The sequence below is a fragment of the Mandrillus leucophaeus genome, unplaced genomic scaffold, assembly GCF_000951045.1.
Source record: "Mandrillus leucophaeus isolate KB7577 unplaced genomic scaffold, Mleu.le_1.0 Scaffold1295, whole genome shotgun sequence".
In the NCBI taxonomy this organism is placed as follows: domain Eukaryota; kingdom Metazoa; phylum Chordata; class Mammalia; order Primates; family Cercopithecidae; genus Mandrillus; species Mandrillus leucophaeus.
The window spans coordinates 701,745-722,417 of record NW_012101249.1 but is presented as its reverse complement, the minus strand read 5'-3'; the positions used below and the strand labels follow the sequence as shown (position 1 = coordinate 722,417).

The window sequence follows — 20,673 nt, the reverse complement described above, 5'->3', positions numbered from 1 at the left end:
ATCTTGCTCCCATGGATGGACTTCAGAGAGACCTTGAACTGGGTATGTCTTTTTTTTTTTTCTTTTGGGATGTATGTCTATTAGATTCCTTCTGTTATTTTGAAAACAGTGTTCATAAAACACTTTTTAGGTCAAATAACACCATTAGGAACTTTTCACTCTTGTAATTGTTTTATGACTTAGATGCTGGTGTATACAGTGGTGTGACATAAATCATTTTCTTTAATATATTTTGATGTCTATAATTGCTTCCTAGTTGTAGACTGTTTTGTGTCATAACGGGCAATGGAAATATAAAAGAAAAGATGAACCATAAGTTATGTGGATTGTTCTTTCATCTCTGGGTATGATGTACAAAACTGGCAGTGCTTCCCAAAGCCTGTGAACACACGAAAGCATTGAACTGAAGAAGTGTTCTCAGCATATTCTGAAAATTGGCTGCGCAGTGACTCTTTCTTCTAGGCAGAAAGTAAAACTTTACTGGAATTTTATTTTGACCCGTCTTCTAGAGTTTCTTACCACAATTCCGGTAAAAGATGCCTTATAACGATTAGGGAAAATTTGGTGGGGTCATGTACCTTAGTGAGATTTTAATAAAAAAAAAAAAAGGAAGTATTTCTGAATGAAATGATACCATTCTTCCAGAGCTGCAGACAGTTTCTCTGGTGTTTTAAGGAGCTCATGAAAATGCAAAATAGTAACCCCATTTGATCAGGAAATTTACCTAGTTCTTCCACTTCTAGAAGACTGATTGGCACTTACAGTCAATAAATATTTAATAGACTGGCTGATAGTACTGGTTTACTGACTGAGTGAATGGAGGAATATTCAGTTGCACTATTTTCTTTCACCATGGAATTGGATGAAACTACTCAGTTTTGCAATGTAGTCTGCTCGTATTTTGTGGCTCAAGTGTGTAAACTGATGTCACACAAGAAGAATATTCAGTTTGTGAGCTCCCTTTGAAGATTTCAGACACCTGGCAACATCAAATGGTGAATCGTTTCTTCCAAAGCAAATGTCTTCTGAGCCCATACCTGTGCATAGATAGCTCTCCTGCCATGCTTGTCATCCCATGTACATTTTTCTGCTTATAAGCAAAAATGTTTGTAACTAAATATCATTTCTTCATGTATGTATTGACACTTTAAGCTTGGCTAGGAATTCTGAGAGAAGCCTGGCATTCTGTTGTGAAAGCTATCAAATTTATGACAGCAAAGACCTTGAATCACAGTTTTTAAATAAGTTTCCATCAGAGAAATATGAATAGAATATAATATTCTCTACTACCCAGAAATAATTGTGACTTTCCACTGGGTAGGTCTTGAAATGCTTGATTGAATTTGGAAAAGAAATTTTACTTATTTTGAGAGAAATTGAAAACCTATTTGGGGAAAAAATGACAGGAGTTCATTTGTTCATGAATTAGCTTAATGAAAAATTTGTCCATGCAAAAGATTAAACTTTCTGTTTAGGGCCCTGTATTTATCCTTGCAGAGACTACTGAAAAGCCATTACATCTTCTGGCCAAATAGCTACTCTGGAATAGAGAATTATTTGTAAACAGCTATACGACACTTCTAATACTTGAGTGAATACTGCTGTAAGCTGGAGTGAATGCTATACCTTGTTAATATTTCTGCAAATATCATCAGACACCTGCAAACACTGAAGACCTCCTTTGAAGGTTATGAATCATCAGGCAATAATAAAGTTGAAACATGGTCTGGTAATCCTTTTTTCACTGATATAGATACCATTGATGACACAATCCTTGCCAAAGATGTTCTCAAGACTTAAGGATAAAGGCAACTATATATGACAAGAATCCTGCTGAAGGAATATTGGATAATTCTGGTGTGAACTTTAACAGTACTCACTTAATTCACTATAGTATACCTTTGTGACTTAGGATTTTTCTTGTTTATGTGTCAATGAAAATATTAAAATTAATTCAATGTAAATGATAACAAATATATCCTTGATAAAAACTAGTTAATACTTTTAAATCACCAAGCCAAATAGTAGGTCTTTAATTGACATTTACTCTTGAGAATTATGACATTTTACTTTCATTTAATTGGAATATTTTGGATTCATTTCATTCTTTTCAGGAACTGGCCGCTAATTTTTACATTAATTGAGAGTAAGGGAAATTATTCTTTATGAAAATATTTTTGTATGTTATCTAAATGAAGGAAATGGTTTTCCAGAACAATACAATGAATTGTATGTACTATTTTGTGACAATGTAATACATAGTGTGTTAGTCCATTTTCTATTGCTATTCTAGAATCTTTCAGACTAGGTAATTTATTAAAAAACAAAAAGGTTGATCTGGCACATGACTCTGCAGGCTGTAGAAGCATGACACCAGCATCTGCTTGACTTCTGGTAAGGAAGCTTATATTCATGGCAGAAGGCAATGGGGGAGCAGATGTGCCACATTGTGAGACAGGCAGCAAGGGAGAGGAGGAGGTGCAAAGCTCCTTTAAACAACAAGCTCGCTTGTTAACTAACAGTGAGAACTCACTCATTACCGTGGGGAGGGCACCAAGCCATTCATAGGGGATCCACCTCCATGACCCAAACACCTCCTGCCAGGCTCCACCTCTAAAACTGGGGATCACATTTCAACATGAGATTTGGAGGGGTCACACATCCAAATTATATCACATAGCTTTCCTCAAAAAAGGATAAAACACACTCATAAACTTGGAAAAGAAGGAGACCACCTCAACATAATAAAAGCCATATATGAGAAACCCACAGCTAACATCACACTTGATGATGAAAGACTGAAAGCTTTTCCTTTAAGATCAGAAACAAGACAGGAATGGCCATTTTTATCACTTCTATTCAGCATAGTTTTGAAAGTTTTAGACAGTGTAATCAGGCAAGAAAAATTTAAAAGCATTCAAATTGGAAAGGAAGAAGTAAAAGTATCTCTATTCATAGACAACATGATCTTAAATGTAGATTCTATTTAAAAAAAAACAGAGCTAGTTAAAAATCTCAGCAAAGTTGCAGGATACAAAACAAACACACAAAACTCAGTTGCATTTTAGTACACTATCGAACAGTCTGAAATGAATAAACCAATTTCATTTACAATAGCATCAAGAAGAATAAAATACTGAGGAATAAACTAAAGAGACAAAAATCTTTTATATTGAAAACTATGTCATTGTTGAAAGACATTTACAAAGATATAAATGGAAAAGATGTTCTGTGTCCATAGATTGGAAGATTTAATATTATTAAAATTTCAGTATTACCCAAAGCCATCTACAGATTCAGTGCAATCTCAGTCAAAATTTCAATAATTTTTCTTTTGTAAAAGTAGTAAAATTTTTTTTTTTGAGACAGAATCTCGCTCTGTTGCCTGGGCTGGAGTGCAGTAGCTGGGACTACAGGCGCCCGCCGCCTCGCCTGGCTAGTTTTTTGTATTTTTTAGTAGAGACGGGGTTTTCCCTTTTTTGGCAGGATGGTCTCGATCTCCTGACCTCGTGATCCGCCCATCTCGGCCTCCCAAAGTGCTGGGATTACAGGCTTGAGCCACCGCGCCCGGCCAAAAGTAGTAAAATTTATCCTAAAATTCATGTGGAATCTCAAGGGACCTCAAAAACAAAAACAAAAACCTGGGAAAATAAGAAAGAGGTCTAACACTTCCTGATTTCAAACCTTACTAAAAAGCTACAGTACCCGAGTGTGGTATTGACATAAAGACAGACATCTAGACCATGGAATAGAATAGAGAGCCCAGAAATAAACCTTCAAATATATGGTCAAGTGAGTTTTGAGAAGGGACCCAAGACCAATGGGGAAAGGACGGTCTTTTCAACAAAGGTAGTGGGAAAATTGGGTAGCCACAAGCAAAATAATTGGAGTTGGACCCTTACCTTATACCATATACAACAAAGTACCTCAAAATGGATTGAAGACCTAAATATAAGAGCTAAAACTGTAAAACTTAGTAACATAGGAGACAAGCTTCATAATATTAGATGTGGTAAAGATATATTCAATATGGCACCAACAGCACAGGCAGCAAAAGAAAACAGATACACTGACTTCATTGAAATTAAAAACTTCTGTTCATCAAAGGACAGTATCAAGAGAGTGAAAAGGCAATCTACGGAGTAGTAGAAAATATTTGCAAATCATACATCTGATAACAGATTAATATCAGAATGTAAAAAGAACTACATCTCAACAACGACCAAAAACAAATAACCTCATTAAAAAATGAATAAAGACCTTAAATAGACATTTCTCAAAAAAGATATATAAATGTCCAATAAGCACATGAAAAGATAGTTAACATTGTTCATCATTAGGGAAATACAAATAAAAACCACAATGAGATACCACTTCACACCCATTGTGATGGCTATTATAACCATCCAAAAAATCTCCTAGAAAATAATGTATATATGAAGATTTGCAGAAATTGGAACACTTGTGCTTTTCTGTTGGGAATGTAAAACGTTTTAGCCACTTTGGAAAACAGATGACAATTCCTCAAAACATTAGAAATAGAATTTCCATATGATATAGCAATTTCAATTCTTGATATATACCCCAAAGAAACCAAAGCAGGGAATTGAATAGGTATTTGTACACCCATGTTCACAGTAGCGTTATTTACAATAGCCCAAAGCTGAAAACCACACAAGTGTCCATTGATAGATGAATGGATAAACAACATTTTATGTGCTACAACATGGATTAACCTTGAAGACATTATGCTAAGTGAAACAAGCAACACACACACACAAAAACATCCACTGTATGATTTCTCTCATATGAGTTACCTACAATACTCTAATTCATAGAGACAGAAGGTAGAATTGTGGTTGCCAGGGGTTGAGGAGGGAGAAATGGAAAGGTGGTGTTTAATGGGTACGAAGTTTCAGTTTTGCAAGATGGAATGACTTCTGGGGATAGATGATGGTGATGGTTGCTTAACAATGTGAATATACTGAATACCACAGAACTCTACACTTAAAAATTGTTAAAATGGGCCAGGCATCGTGGCTCATGCCTGTAATTCCAACACTTTGGGAGGCCAAGACTGGTGGATTGCTTGAACCCAGGAGTTTGAGATCAGCCTGAGCAACATGGCAAAGCTCCATCTCTACAAAATGCAAAAAATTAGCCAGGTGTGGTGGTGTGCACCTGTAGTTCCAGCTACTTGGGAGGCTGAGATGGGAGGATCACTTGAGCCTGGGGAGATCAAGGCTGCAATGAGCCACGATCGCACCATCACACTCCAGCCTAGGTGACAGAGCAAGACCCTGTCTAAAAAAGAAAAAAAAAAAAAGGTTAAAATGGTAAATTTTATGTAATGTATATTTTACCATAATAATAAAAAAAAGAGTAGGACTCTGATGGGAAGACTGCAACTGTGCCTCATAGAACCTGTAGGAGGAGGAGAAATGTACATTATTAATATTGACCCAGGGAAGATTTTGAAATAAGTGTGGTTTCTATCTCATCTCTTCCCTTGCTAGATTTTTCATAATTTTGCTAGATTTTTCATAATTCTTACATTGTGTTCTGTCTTCTAAGAACATTACGTTGTGATGCTTTACCCAGACCATACTTTCCAGAGTTAATCCTGAGTTCTGGATTATCTGAGTTTCTTCACCATTACTACAAAGGAAACTTTATCTTATTCATTCACATTTTTTCAAAAGCATGCACCAAGCTGACTGTCGCTTTGGCATATTATTTAATATTTTTCTTTCCATTATCGTGTTAAAGATCAAAAGTAGGAGGAATTCTTTAGTGGTTCTTTAATGAGAGAATCTGACAGTGTGGAACCCAACTCAGGAGATAATTGTGGCTTCCAAGCAACCTTCCAATCCTCCCTCTTTGACTGCAGTACATCTGACCTTTGGGATTATAAAATTGAAAAAAAAGTGATACATTGCACAAGTTCAAAAAGTCCAGAAACTTGGATTCTACTGATAAGTTCCTGTATAGCACTCCTAATTGTTCATTATATGGTCCAACTGTGGCGTTATTACTTCACACTATTTAGTGATGGCTGTCATCTACATGGTGACAGATTTTATTACAGCAGATAGTTTCAGACTTGAATGCGATTGTGTGGCATATGAAGTTTAAAGGTAAACCAGCCACAATTCAAGGAAAATTATTCGAATTGTTTAAAATGTGCAGTTTCTACTGGGGAAAATGAGTATTTAGAAAATTTTCCTGATGTATTTTTGAGTCATCTGGCAGTTATTAGATGTTCAGGATTGCTTTTTTTGCTAAAAATTAATTGAAAACCTGTGCCCATTGGATTCATTTTATAGCAAAAAGAACCCCTGTTGAGACTATTTTGATGAAAAAATATTTTATTTAGCTATTTTTTTTCTGGTTCTTACACTAAAAAATTATCATTATCTTGTGTATTAAAAAAACAAAGAACATTGCAAACAGACATCAACTAAGTAATTTTTTTGCAGGAAAATTTCTTGGTATTTAAAAAATGTTTGACCACCTGTGTGAGAATGTGTGTACCTTTCATACACATAATTGTTGAAATATGGTGATGAAATAATTTAGAATATTTTATAATCAGATCATTGTAAAAATTGTTGAGAACTAAAAGAAACTTGAAAATAGATACATACTTATGTCAATACATGCATAGCTAATTGAATCTCACATACACACAAACACATATACAAGTGACTATATAATTTAGTTCCTTTTTTTGTTCAATCAGATTCCCTGGATAATTAGGAGTCTATAAGGTAATAATCTGGATATTCCAGCTATCCTAAGTATGTCCAAGGCCTTATAGGAATTGTGTAGTTAATCATAGTGTGATTCATAGACTAATAGAATTTCTTTGCTTTTGAAGAGAATGACATCAACTCTATCTGGAAATACTAGTTTCCTTAGGCCAACTAGGAGCTCTGATACAGCTTTAATTCTAGTTCAGTAATAAAAATGGGACAGTGGATTAATAATTATGCCTCAGAGGAGAGCTTTAAGAGCTATGGTTCTGGAGTACAAAAACTTGTGTTCTGTTCTTGACATTAGCACCCACTAGCTGGTCTATCTTGAGCAAGTTACTTAATGTCTGTAAGACATCATCTGAGTTTTCTCATCTTTAAAATGGAAGAACAGGCTTGCTTCATGAGGCTTTCTTCTTGTTTCATAAGAAATAAGTTACTTCAAGTGGAATCTCAGCACAGAATAATTACCTCAATAAATTGTAGCAATGAGGATTCTTCTTATTATTATACAATACAGCTGGTTGGCAAATTTTTTAAAAATAAGGGATCTAGGAGTAAAATTAATGAAATAGGCCATGGCGAGGAAGCAGGCTTCATGGCATGTGATTGGCTGAATCCACAGATACTGAACCCACAGACATACAAGCCTCATTACCAGTGGCCTGTTTTGTGGATTTTGCTCCTAGGTCCCTTATTTTGAAATATTTTGCCAGCCAGTGGTATTCTGTAATAATAAGATTCCTCGTTGCTGCACTTTATTGAGGTAATTGTTTTGTGATAGGATGAAATGAAAATTATGTTCTTTTGACTGGGTTGCCAAGCACTATTTAACTATGAACCAGCATATTTGCTCCAGCTACAGCTAGTGCAACTAGTCAGGAAGTGAATGAACTTGTCAGAGTGATGCAGATATGCAGGTGAGTGCTGAAATTAGGGCTTAGCCTGGGAGGGTTCTTGGATTCACTCAGGAAAGAATTCACTTAAAGAAGTTTCAGAGTCATAGGGCAGCTCTTTGGATATATAGTTAATTGTTCAACAATTATTAAAATCATGCTCAAGGCCTGCTTCTGTGCAGATGCAGAGTTCAAGTTCAAAGCAATTCAAAGCCACATTCTGCAACAGTTTTGTTCAAGTAATGAAAAAAAAAAAAAAAAGACTGTTGAAATCTCAAAGCCAAGTGGCTCTGGTGATGGAACAGGAAGTATAAAATCTCCACTGTTTTTTAAAGTTTGTTCTTTCTACTTTCTCCAAGCTCACTGTAGTAATCTTATAACTTTACACAGCTGTTTTGTTAGGCAACTCTGAATCAAGCTGAAAAGAGGATTAAAGAAATTAGGAGAATATCCTTTGCTCCTTTTTACTACTGTGGAATATGTTATTCTACACTAAAGGTTAAAAGAAGGGGAAAGGAAAACAAATCATTATATAACATATATTGGCTACAACAAGAGTATTACACGTGAATTGTGGAAATTAAAAAAAAAAATTCAGGCCAGGCATGGTGACTCATGCCTGGAATCCCAGCACTTTGGGAGGCCAAGATAGGTGGAACACTTGAAGTCAGGAGTTGGAGACCAGGTTGGCCAACGTGGTGAAACCTCATCTCTACTAAAAATACAAAAACAAAACAAAAGAAAATTAGCTGGTCATTGCAGCACATACCTGTAATCCCAGCTACTCTGGAGGCTGAGGTAGGAGAATCACTTGAACCCAGGAGGTGGAGGTCGCAGCGAGCTGAGATTGCACCACTGCACTCTAGCCTGGGTGACAGAATGAGACTTCATCTCAAAAAAAAAAAAAAAAAAAAAATTCACAGATAAGCTGGTGGTGGTAAACATCAGTCTTTTATTGAATTGTAGTTGCTTCATGTGGAGTAGGGCTAACTCATAGGTAGTACACCTGGAGCCATGCTTGTGGGGTGTTGGCAACTGTAGTTATACCCATTGTTACTTACATGCAAATCAAGGAGTAGGTTAATGCAAAGTGAGGGGCAGGCTACTTAGAAATCTCTAGAGGCCGGGCGCGGTGGCTGAAGCCTGTAATCCCAGCACTTTGGGAGGCCGAGGTGGGTGGATCACGAGGTCAGGAGATTGACACCATCCTGGCTAACATGGTGAAATCCCGTCTCTACTAAAAATACAAAAAATTATCCGGGCGTGGTGGCGGGAGCCTGTAGTCCCAGCTACTCGGGAGGCTGAGGCAGGAGAATGGCATGAATCTGGGAGGCGGAGCTTGCAGTGAGCCGAGATCGCACCACTGCACTCCAGCCTGGGCGACAGAGCGAGACTCTGCCTCAAAAAAAAAAAAAAAAAAAAAAAAAACAACTCTAGAAAGGGAGTGGTAACTTTGGGTCATTGCTATGGCATTTGCAAACTGTCATGGCACTGGTAGGAGTGTCTTATGCTAGTGAGCAATGAGAGCAGCTAGGGATTGTTTCTGTAGCCATCTGCTGGTTTCTGCCAGCTTCTTCACTTTATCCTGACTCGACCAGATCCTATTTTGGTCAGCAGGGTTGAGACCATAAAACAAGTCCTGCTATTCTCCTACCTCAAAAGGACCATCTTTACAGTTGCTGAGGACCACAACCTGGGGAGGGGCCATTTGTGGTTGAGATCATCTATTTTTAGAATGTGACATTCTTAGACGTTGGATAATAGAATAAAGCCCTACATGGGTAGGTATTGGGAACAACCACATGCTTGAATTCTTCTGTTTCTCCCTAGCCTCTTAGATCACCCAGAGAAAGAGTCAGAAATGTCTTTGTTGTGATTTAAAACACTAAACTTTCCTCAAACACTGAGATTCAATGATGAGGTGCTGTACGTAATTTCAGGAGTATGTCTCGGCCACTGATGGTTGAGTTTTCATCAGCGGGGTCTCTGTGATTTGATCTGCCAAAACCTGAAATTCTGATATGCCTGCATGGCATGAAGATGGAAGTTGAGTTTTAAGATGTAACCTTAATAATAATTCCTTATATGTTATGGTACCTAAGAGTTATAAAGTCCAATGGTCTCTTGCTCTCCATGGATAGCAAGTCTGTGATATAAAATGATGTAGTATTTGCATATAACCTATGCATATCTTCCTGTATACTTTAAATCATCTCTAGACAATTTATAATACCTCAGACAATGTAAATATTAACACTATGTAAATAGTTGATATACTGTATTCTTTAGGAAATAACAAGAAAAAATCTGTATGTGTTCAGTACAGATGCATTTTTTTCCTGAATATTTTTGATCTGCCATTGATTGAATCCACAGATGAGGAATTCATAGACATGGAGGGCCAACTGCATTTTTATTTGTATTGTATTGTAGATCTTTATAGCAATTGCTTGAGAGACACAGGACAGGATGTTATTGTTCTGATTTTGCAAGTAAAGGAATGGCTTGCTATGTTTGAATAGTTAAGCTAAGACACTCAGTAAGAATCAAAATCAGGATTAGGTCCTCAGTCTTCTGACCCTGTGTCGTGTGGCATTCTTTCTATTTGAACACACTGTTTTTTGTTGCAGTAACTTACTAGAATATTGGATGCATGAAAAGCTTTGCATTAATAAAGTAGACTTAGATTTGTAAGGAATAATTCTTATGTTAACTTACGTTTGTCATTTGTTGCTAAACTTTATTTTTCTGCTATTGTCTTATTTTTTAAAAAGCCAAACACAGTTGTGAAAACCAATTTCTCTTCTCTCTTATTAGGCTTGAATTATGAAAGATGTGATTTTGAGGATGGTCTCTGTAACATGACTGAAGATCAGAGTCTGCAGCCTCATTGGACAAAGAGAAATGGGATGACCAGTCTATCACCTCCGTTTTATGATCACAATGGTGATGTGTCTGGTAAATGCTTTAAATTTATTTTCTCACCTCTCTCCCTTCCTCCTTTCCTTCCTTCCCTCCCTTCCTTCTTCATTCTTTTCCACCTCTGTTTCTTCCTTTCCCCCCAAATATTTAATTAGGGAAGTAGAATCTAACTACATATTAGTAGTTAAAATGCCCAATTTTATACATTCTTTAACCAGTTTCAAAATATTTATGATTTTAAAATGTCACATCGGATTCTCATAATTGGGTTCCTGGGATTCCAATGGGCCTATTTAGATAATTGGAATTTTCCAGTTTTTCTTACTCTTTATGGAAATTGTAAAATGTAAATGGGAAAATATACCTAGATTAATTAGACAGTCAAATGTCTTTTATTTTGGCTGTACTGGTTTTAGCTTTGGGACAATATACACAGCTTAATTTGACAAATTTCTTTTTTTTTGGCTGGACTGGTTTCAGCTCTGTCTAGTACCACTTGTTAAATCAAGTTGACTGGAAAGCTCTGCTGAACTGCTCTGTGGACTTTGACGTAGCTCTGGAGTGAGCCAGAAACTTTTTCATTTATTAACTAACGAACTCCATTCATTCAACATCAGGTACTGGGTGTTTAAGATGTACTAGAGAGCAAAAATGGACTCCATGCCTGCCCTCATCTGATGGCTTTACACATGCTAAGAAAAGAAGGAACACATTTCCTGGCACAACTAAAAGCTAGTTATTTTTTATAAGTGATACTTCCCTCAAATAAATTCAATTAATGTTAAAATATGGTTATTACCCTAGAGGTAATTTGAAACAAGCAAATATTCAGGCATTTGATGTTAGTTTGGCAGAGTTTTCATAACTATTACACATGTGGATTAGACTCCCTGGTCTGTCCTTTCCTAGCTGTAAAATCTTAAATTAATTTTTGAACCTTATTTTTCACAACTTTAAGAGAGGAAATAATGATGCTAAATTTTTAGGATGGTTAAGAACTACGTGAGAAATTGTGGATAGAGCTTATTATAGAAAACCCAGCACTCAAAAAAGTAGATGTTTAGTCCATTTCTGAATAATTTTGGTGTTGCTAATTTTACCTCTACATTGATAAGATGGAGTTTCTTAATTTGTTTGGCTTTAATGTCAAAAATTATTTTTGTTTAGAATTCCTAACAATTTTTAGGAATCAGCCAGTTTTATTACCAAAAAGGGACCAGCCTCACAAATAGTAACAAGCACTAACTGCAACATAGGAAACTTTTATTACAGATTTAGTTATGTTAGATGGTGACAGTGAATCTTGCTCCCAACCTAACGGCCATTGCAGTCTTACAGATGGCTGATTCCATGTGTCTCTCCTTTAGTACCTCTCCTCTGTTTCTTTCTTTTACTCAGAAGGTTTTTCACAGCACATATTTATTTACTCTAGGCTTTTGTTTGTTGATGGCTCTTACTGAATGCCTCTTGCTTGCTTCCTTACTGCGGAGTTAAATAACTTCAGAAGACACTGTGCTTCCCAATTTTCTTCTCTCTCTCTTTCCTGTCTGCCATTTTCCCTCATTTTTTTTTTTATGCATATTTTTGATTGCCTAGTCAAGAGATAAAATGGGGACAATCCACATCAAAACTGAGGTGTTGTACAGGCAGATGCCATAGAACGATATCATCTGGGTTGACTTAAAATCTCTGGAATCAGACTAGATGGGTTTGAATTCCAGCCTTGTCAATCCGCTAGTTTTGTAGTCTCAGTTTCCTCATCTGTAAAACAAAGATAATAATAATGCAAGCTGCATAGGAAAAAGAGACAAAATATTGCCTGCATAACTAATTGAAGGCTGGTAACTTTGGTAATAGTCATGCATCTCTTACTAATACAATACATGTTAACATGTAAGTATTCTCTAGCAATAATTTTAAGTAAGCAAGTGTTCTGGCTGTAGATAATAGCTGTTGGAAAATATTTATAGAAAAATGGTCTGAATCCTGTCTTTACTCAGAAATTCTTATTTCATAAGTATTAACCAAATTTTTGATTAACTTACTCTTGAAATGATTTGCCAGTGCTCCAAAATTATATTTTTCATTATGTAATCAATGCCTTGAGTGGCAAGTTTGAGAATCAATTAGAACATTAAAAACATCACTGTTGTCGATATTTGAAATCTAGTAAAGCTCAGGGAAAGAATGGTTAAAATGTAGTACTAATTTTTAAAACAATGTAACATTGCATTTAGATAAAATAGTAGTACTACAACAAAATCAAATACATCTTTGTAAGGATGGTAAAACTACTTTTAAAGATAGGAATACAAATATGAAAGTTTTAAGTAATTCTGAAGCTCAGCTGATATTAAAGATGATAAAGGGGTTTTTTAATGTATAATTCACTTTAAGTCTATCAAAGATTAAAAAATAATTTATTTGAAAAAATATTTTCCATTATGCCACAAATTATTATTTTCTAATTTGGGCATTTACAATCAGTTTTAAATGAGGATATTAGAGCTTTTGTTATTCTGATCCATTGTTAGATCTAAAATTCATATATTATGAAACATGTACACTATGAAATAGCATCTGATATTTTTATTTTGTTCTACAGTGTTCACATATATTGTGTCTATAATCTCTACATATTATAAACCCTACAAATCAATGTTATAATATTGCTTTAGACAGCATTAAAATGAATGAAGAAGAAGATACTCTTTTATCATATTTATTATTTGCAGCAGTCTTTATTTCTTCTAACTATCTGAATTTGTTTCTGGTATCATTTCTCTTCAGCTTGAAGAAACTCCTTTAGTATTTCTTGTAGTGCAGTTCTGTTAAGGATAAATTATATTAGTTTTTCCTCCTCAAAATGTTTTTATTTTGCCGTCATTCTTGAAATGTATTCCTGCTGAATATATAATTTTTCATGGTCTTTTTTTTCTTTTAGTACTTTAAAGACATTATTTTGTTGTCTTCACCTAGTTTCTAATGTGATATCCACAATTTCATTTTTTTCTGTGTGTAATATATCTGTTGTTTTGATGCTTTCAAAATTTGGTCTTTATTGTTGGATTTCAGCATAAGCATTTTAAATTTTATCGTACTTATGTTAACTAAGCTTCTTGAATCTGAAATGTATGCTATCGGCCAATTTTGAAAAGTATTTTGCTCTTGTTTATTCAAATAGTTCTGACCCATTCTCTCTTTCATTTCCTTTTTGTATTACAATCATCTGTAAGTCTAACAGGCTGTTAGATGAGGCTTCACCATATATTTTGATTTTGTTTTCTGTTTTTCAGAGTGCATAATTGCAATTGATACATCCTCAAGTTCTGTGATTTTTTTCCTTTGTTATCTTCATTCTACTGATAATCCTATGCAGTGATTAAAAAGAAATCAACTACAGATGCTTCTCAAATTATAATAGGGTTATATCTCAATAAATCCATCATAAATTGAAAATGCATTTAATATACCTAACCTGCTGAGAATCATAGCTAAGCCTAGCCTACCTTAAACTTGCCGAGAACATATACGTTAGCCTATAGTTGGGTCAAATCATCTAACACAAAGCCTATTTCACAGTAAATATTGAATACCTCATGTAATTTATTGCATATTGTACTGAAAGTGAAAAATAGAGTGGTTATGTCCCTCCGAATATATATCACTTTTGCACCATCATAAAGCAGAAAAATCTTAAGTGGAACCATTATAAGTCAGGGATTGCCTGCACTCTATTTTTCAGTTCCAAAATTTTTAATTGGTTGTTTTAGTTAAAATAAAAATTTCTCCGTTACCTTTTCATTCATGATAAGAATATTTTCCCTTACTTCATTATGCATAATTATGTTGGGAGTTTTAAAATCCTTGTGTGCATCATCTCAGATTTACCTGCTGCTGATTACATTTTCCCATGTGTGATTATGTCATCCTAGTTCTTTGTCATATAATTTTGAGTTTTATCCTGCATGTGTGAATGGAGGCTCTGGGATGTGTTGTATTTTTTTTGAGGCATGGTGATAATTTGTTTAAGCAAGTGATTAAGTTGCATAGACTCAAATGACAAACTTTTTTTTTTTTTTTTTTTTTTTTTTGGAGACAGAGTCTTGCTCTGTTGCCCAAGCTGGAGTTCAGTGGCATGATCTCAGCTCACTACAGCCTCTGCCTCTCAGGTTCAAGCAATTCTCCTGCATCAGTCTCCCGAGTAGCTGGGATTACAGGCATGCGCCACCACTCCTGGCTAATTTTTATACTTTCAGTAGAGATGAGGTTCTTCATGTTGACCAGGCTGGTCTTGAACTCCTGACCTCAGGTGATCCCGCCTCAGCATCCCCAAGTGCTGGGATTACAGGCATGAGTCACCAGGTCTAGCCTCAAATGACAAACTTTTTTCTGCTCTGGGCAGCAGTCCAAATATCAATTCAATTCCTCTAGGCTTAGCTGCTAGAAGGGCTCCCTGCACATACAGGTTTCCGTTTTGGCCAGAGACTTGGACAGAGATTATTCATAGAACATTGGGGCACTCTTTTTATTATTTTTTTCTGGCTCTCTTCTTTATAAAATTTCTCTTTTTTTGGTCATACCTGGCTATTCCAGGTTTCCCTTCCTAGTTCCTCAGGCCAAGGAGAGAGCAGCCCTTCTCTCAGAGTTTTAGCCTTGCACTCCACCTGCAGCTGCAGCCGGACCCTATGCCAAAGCCTGACAGAATGGAATTTGCTGTGATCCCTTCACCTAAGTTCCCTATCCGTTAAAAATAATGCCTCCTCTCTTTATCTCAAAGTACTCTTGTGGTCCCAGCTTATAGATTTTTCTTGTTTTTCTACTGTAGTCATTATGTCAATCACTGACTTTCCCAACTGAGTGAACACCAGCATCCCCTAAGCTGCTCTATGTTGCCCTTTCTGAAGGGAAACTTAGCCATAATCCACTCCTAAGTAATAGGTAGGCTCTGCTACATACAGGTTGAGTTGGGTTCTTTTATTAAGAAGAAATTGTAAAAGACCAAACAGGGAGACAAGAATCCCACATTCTCACTCTCTAGATTATGTTTCTGCAGCCTTTATGGTCTGAATATCTGTTTATTTTTAAATCAGTGAAAATTTAATGTCCTTTCATTCCTTTCTATATTTACTTTGAAAACTCTTTACTGAACATCTGCATTGCTCCACATGCTCTTCCAGGACCTGAAGATATAAAAGTGAACAAGAATTCAGCTCTTGTCCCTGGTGAACTTGCAATCTGGTGATAGAGACATAAACCATTTACACGTACTTATGATTATATATTAAGAGTTAGAAAAAAGCAACTAGCAACTGTTTTCTTGTCTGCACGTACGCATTTAAAAGCTCACAATGTGACAAGGATACAATGTATGTGCTTTGCAGATGTTGTTTGGGAGCATCTGTGTTGTTTGTAATCTGAGAAATTTCCATTGAACAACTCATCTATTCCAGGCATCTGCACGCTTTTCATTGAAAGGGCTGATAGTAAATATTTTTGACTTTTTGGGCCATATGGTCCATATCCCAAAAACTCGACCCTGCCATCTACTCTATAAAAATAGTCATACATACACAATACATAAAGATTAAGCATGGCTGTGTTATGTTAACCTTTTGTTTATGAACATAGAAATGTATAATTAATATCATTTTTACATGTTTAAAATATATTTTTTGAATTTTTCAATGATTTAAACATGTAAAAATGCTTCTTAACTGTAGGATATGCAAAATTAGGTGGCAGATGGATTTGTCTGTGGGTTATAGTTTGCTGCCCCTGGGTCTGTTCACAATAAACATTAATTGAGCATTTTATGTCTGACACTATTCAGTATTGGACATAAATGAATAAAGAATATAATTCTTCCTCTAAGAACACAGATACATTATAATCTTAATTTTAGTGCCCAGTGTTCACATTTATAACAAACATAAGTGAAGCAAACTTTGTTTCTGTATCAGAATCAGCTTTATTATGCTATTATTTAAACATGTATCTGAACTTTCAATTAAGGGGGAAATTTTGTTACAGTAGTCAGTCCTCTTTCTTTAAAATAAATATGTTTAGTGCTTACTTGTACTGAGAGTACAAACAAGATGTGTTAACGAAATGGAATTACAGTGTCTTTTTTTCGTTTACCCTGTTTTTTTTTTTTTTAAACAGTCTTACTCTGTCACTCAGACTGGAGTGCAGTGGCATGCTCTCGCCTCACTGCAACTTCCCCCTCCCGGATTCAAGCTATTCTCCTGCCTCAGCCTCTTGAGTAGCTGGGATTATAGGCATGTGCCACCATGCCCGGCTAATCCTTGTATTTTTATTAGAGTTGGGGTTTCACCATTTTGGCCAGACTGGTCTTGAACTCCAGACCTCAAGTGATCTGCCCACTTTGGCCTCCCAAAGTGCTGGAATTACAGGCGTGACCCACCACACCAGACCTCTTACCCCATTTTTAGTATGGTAGTTGTGTTATTTTAAAGGTAAAATTATTAAAATAAAAATTTATTACATATGTATATTTATGTTGTTAGATTTATATATGCTTATTATTATTGTTAATTTCAATGCAAAAGCTTTTATTAATTCCAGTGTAAGACATCATGATAATGTTGTTAAGATAATAAAGACTACAGGTTTATCATCCTTTATCCAAAAATCTGAAATCCAAAATGCTCCCAAATTGGAAACTTTTCGAGTGCCAATATGATGCCACAAGTGGAAAATTCCGTACCTGACGCCTTTGGTTTCTGATGGTTTAATGTGCAGAGACTTTTTTTTATGCACAAAATTATTTTAAAACATTGTACAAAATTACCTTCAGGTTATGTGAATAAGGTGTATATTAAACATAAATGAGTTTTATGTTTAGACTTGTATCCCATCTGTAATATATGTGCAAATATTCCAAAATCTGAAAAAATCTGAAATCCAAAACACTTCTGGTCCCAAGCATTTTAGGTAAGAAATACTCAACCTGTATTAAGTTACAGGCTATATATCAAGGTGTTTGTGATGTCTTTGAGATACATGTTTGGGAATAAAACAATTACTTATTGGGAGAAAGAACAAGATACAAAATATGGGTTTGAATAAATTTCTCTGAGACTAGAGACAAATTCTGACTCCAGAAAGCGAAAGAGCATTTGAGAAAATAGTTGAAACATGAATAGTAGTTCAATGGATGGAGAGATGAGAGAAATGATATTTCAAATGGAAAGAACCATGTAAGGACGAGGTGGAGATAGTTGCTGTGCTCAGGCGATGACATAGAAGTCTACTATGACTAGAAATGACTGGAAATAAAGAAGATGAGCTCAAAGTGTATGTTGTGAATGTCAAGAATTGTGTCATCCACAGGTTACTGATTTTGCTCACCTGAACTGTTTCCTTGCCTTCTTTTTCCTCCTGTACCCAAACCGCTTCACGGTTGACAGTCGTATTCTGCCACTGTCCAACCAGGCAGCAGAAATGAGGGACATTGATGGATATAATAGCAGTGGTTGAGGAATAGTGTAAGGAATTTCAAGGACATGCATATTTGGTGCTTAAGGATCCCTTCTGCCTCAAGCAGTATTTTCAAGAGAGCTTTAGTTTCTTGCACAAATTCTTTCATTGTTAAGTTAATATTGCCAAGGTCCTTGATGTCTGTCTGTTTGTGTGTGTACATGAATTTGAAATGGGTGAACTATATGAGATTTTCATAGTCCCTCAACAATCTTGACATCTTTTGTGTATTGGATAATATATTTGTTCTATTTTTCCACTTATTTCAAATTCAGAGTTATATGTCATACTTGACAACTTACTTATTTGAATTAACTGATACCATATCAATGAAATTTTGCAATATAATATTAATAGTCAAGCTGTCAAATATCTTAGAGTACTGATGAGAGCTAAAAATGATATATTCTCTAATTTCTCTATTGAAAAATAGATATATTTTTCTATGCATCATTTGCTTTTCATTTGGCAATTTTTATTTTTATAGGCAGGTGGCTTGATTATTTGTTGAATTTATAGATGATATATTCTTCAAATTAATTTAGACACAATTGAAAAAAATTCATGCTCAACAGAAATACATAAAAATCCCATAATAGTATATTAAAATTAAAATATTACAAATTTCAGAAGATGCATATTTTGAACCATGATCTGAGGGTCATTTGAATGAGATTCTGTCAAATGAGTGTGATCATGATACTTTACTAATGAAATTGGTTGGAATGTACCCAATAGATGTCAATTACCTACATATGAACTCTGGGAAGTATGATGAACGGTAATTTGTTTTTAAGTATCTTACAAGTGAATTAGTCCAGGAAGCTTACAGAGACTCAAACTACTTTAGCTAAGCTTTACAGATTTTGATCAATACCTTGGTATATTGCAAATGGAAAAAGAGAATTAAATTATTGTCTACGTAATTGTGGCAGGCAGATTATAAAATCTGCGCCTCCCCACCCCACCCCAATTTCCTATCCTCTAGTTGTTCAATCAAACATTAATCTGGGCACTTGTGTGAAGAGATTTCGTAAATGGGTTACTAATCAACTGACCTCAAAAATCACAAGATTATCTTGGACTGTTCAAGTGGTCTCAGTGTAATCACATGAGCCCTTAAAAGCAGAAGTGGAAGGCAGGAGAACTGAGGCAGAAGGGAAGATTAGAGAGATTTGAAGTTTGAGGACTTGACCTGCATTGCTGGCTTTGGAAATGAAGAAAGAGGATCACAAGAAAGTAATACAGGGGCCACTAAAAGTGGAGAACAATCACTGGTTAACAGCCAGCAAAGATGCAGGGATCTCAGTCTTAAGGCTGTGTGGAATTGAATTCTTATGGCTGCATGAAATTGAATTCTGCCAGCCACTTGAATGAACTTGAAAGCATATTCATCCTCAGGGCCTTCAGAAGGTGGCACAGCCAACCTACACTTCTGTTTCAGCCTTTTGTGCATCGAAGAAAAGAACCAGCTAAACCACACCATGCCTGGACTTTTGACCTATAGAAGCTGTGATATAATACATTTGTGTTGTTTTAAGCCACGGGGTGTGTAGTAATTTGTTATGGAAGCAATATAAAATGAGTACACTAATTTTCAAAATTTTTAGGGAAAGAAAGGTTTATATTTTCTTGATTGTCTATTCTTGCTAATAATGAACGTTTGCACTGAGTAAAATCTCCCTTTTACTGGGTAAAGAGGAACAATTATAAAAGTCATCTAGAGACCTGGATTCTCCTTAAACACTAATTAATGGTATGATATACGGGAAAATCCCTGGGTTTTCTTTTTTCTCTTTTACATGGTTCCAGTTCCTCTAGTTTTTCATTTATATGTTTAATTTTTTTTATTCTTACCCCTATTTTCATTGTTTTCCTTTAGATCATGCCTAAAATTAAGGATCTATCTTCCGTTAATGCCACTTGCCCCTACTGTCCTAGCATGTGTAATTTTGATAAAGTCAAATTTAATTATCTGTCTACTCATCGTCCATCTCTCTCTCATAGTACATCTATCTATGTACTTACTTATTTATTTATTTACTTCTTTATATAACTGCTCTTGTTTTAGGTGTTGTATCTAAGAGACCATTGCCTAATCCAAGGTCATAGACTTATACCTATAGTTCCTTCTAACAGTTTATATCTTTATATCTTATACTTAGGTCTTTAATCCATCTTTAGTTATTTTTTAATATGGTATGAGGTATCCACTTTTGAATGTACCTATCCGGTTGTCTGAGCACCATATATTGAAAACTCTATACTTTCCCCACTGAATTATCTTAACACAGTCAAAATTCATAGATGTACTGTTTTACTTTTGAACTTTCAATGCGATTGCGTTGATCTTTCTGCCTATACTTATGCCAGTACCACACTACCTTCTTGATTACTGCAGCCGTGTACTGTAGTTTGAAAGGAAATTACTAGGGACGAGTAAGTCCTATAATTTTGTTATTTTCTTTCAGGATTTTTTTGTCTATTCTGTGTTTGTTCCATTTCCATATGTATTTTAGTATTAATTTGCAAATTTCTGCAAAAATGGTCGCTGGAATTTTGAGAGGAATTGCATTGAATTGGTAGATAAATTTGGT

The 20,673-nt window shown here is 35.4% G+C and overlaps 1 protein-coding gene across 1 annotated transcript in view; it reads left to right on the top strand.

Moving 5' to 3' along the window:
• Positions 1-20,673, top strand: part of MALRD1 (MAM and LDL receptor class A domain containing 1) — a 694,737-nt gene that overhangs the window by 12,384 nt on the left and 661,680 nt on the right. Inside the window, exon 2 of the mRNA XM_011972480.1 lies at positions 10,469-10,609. Within this exon, the coding sequence (XP_011827870.1) occupies positions 10,469-10,609 (141 nt within the window). The remainder of the gene's footprint in view (positions 1-10,468; positions 10,610-20,673) is intronic.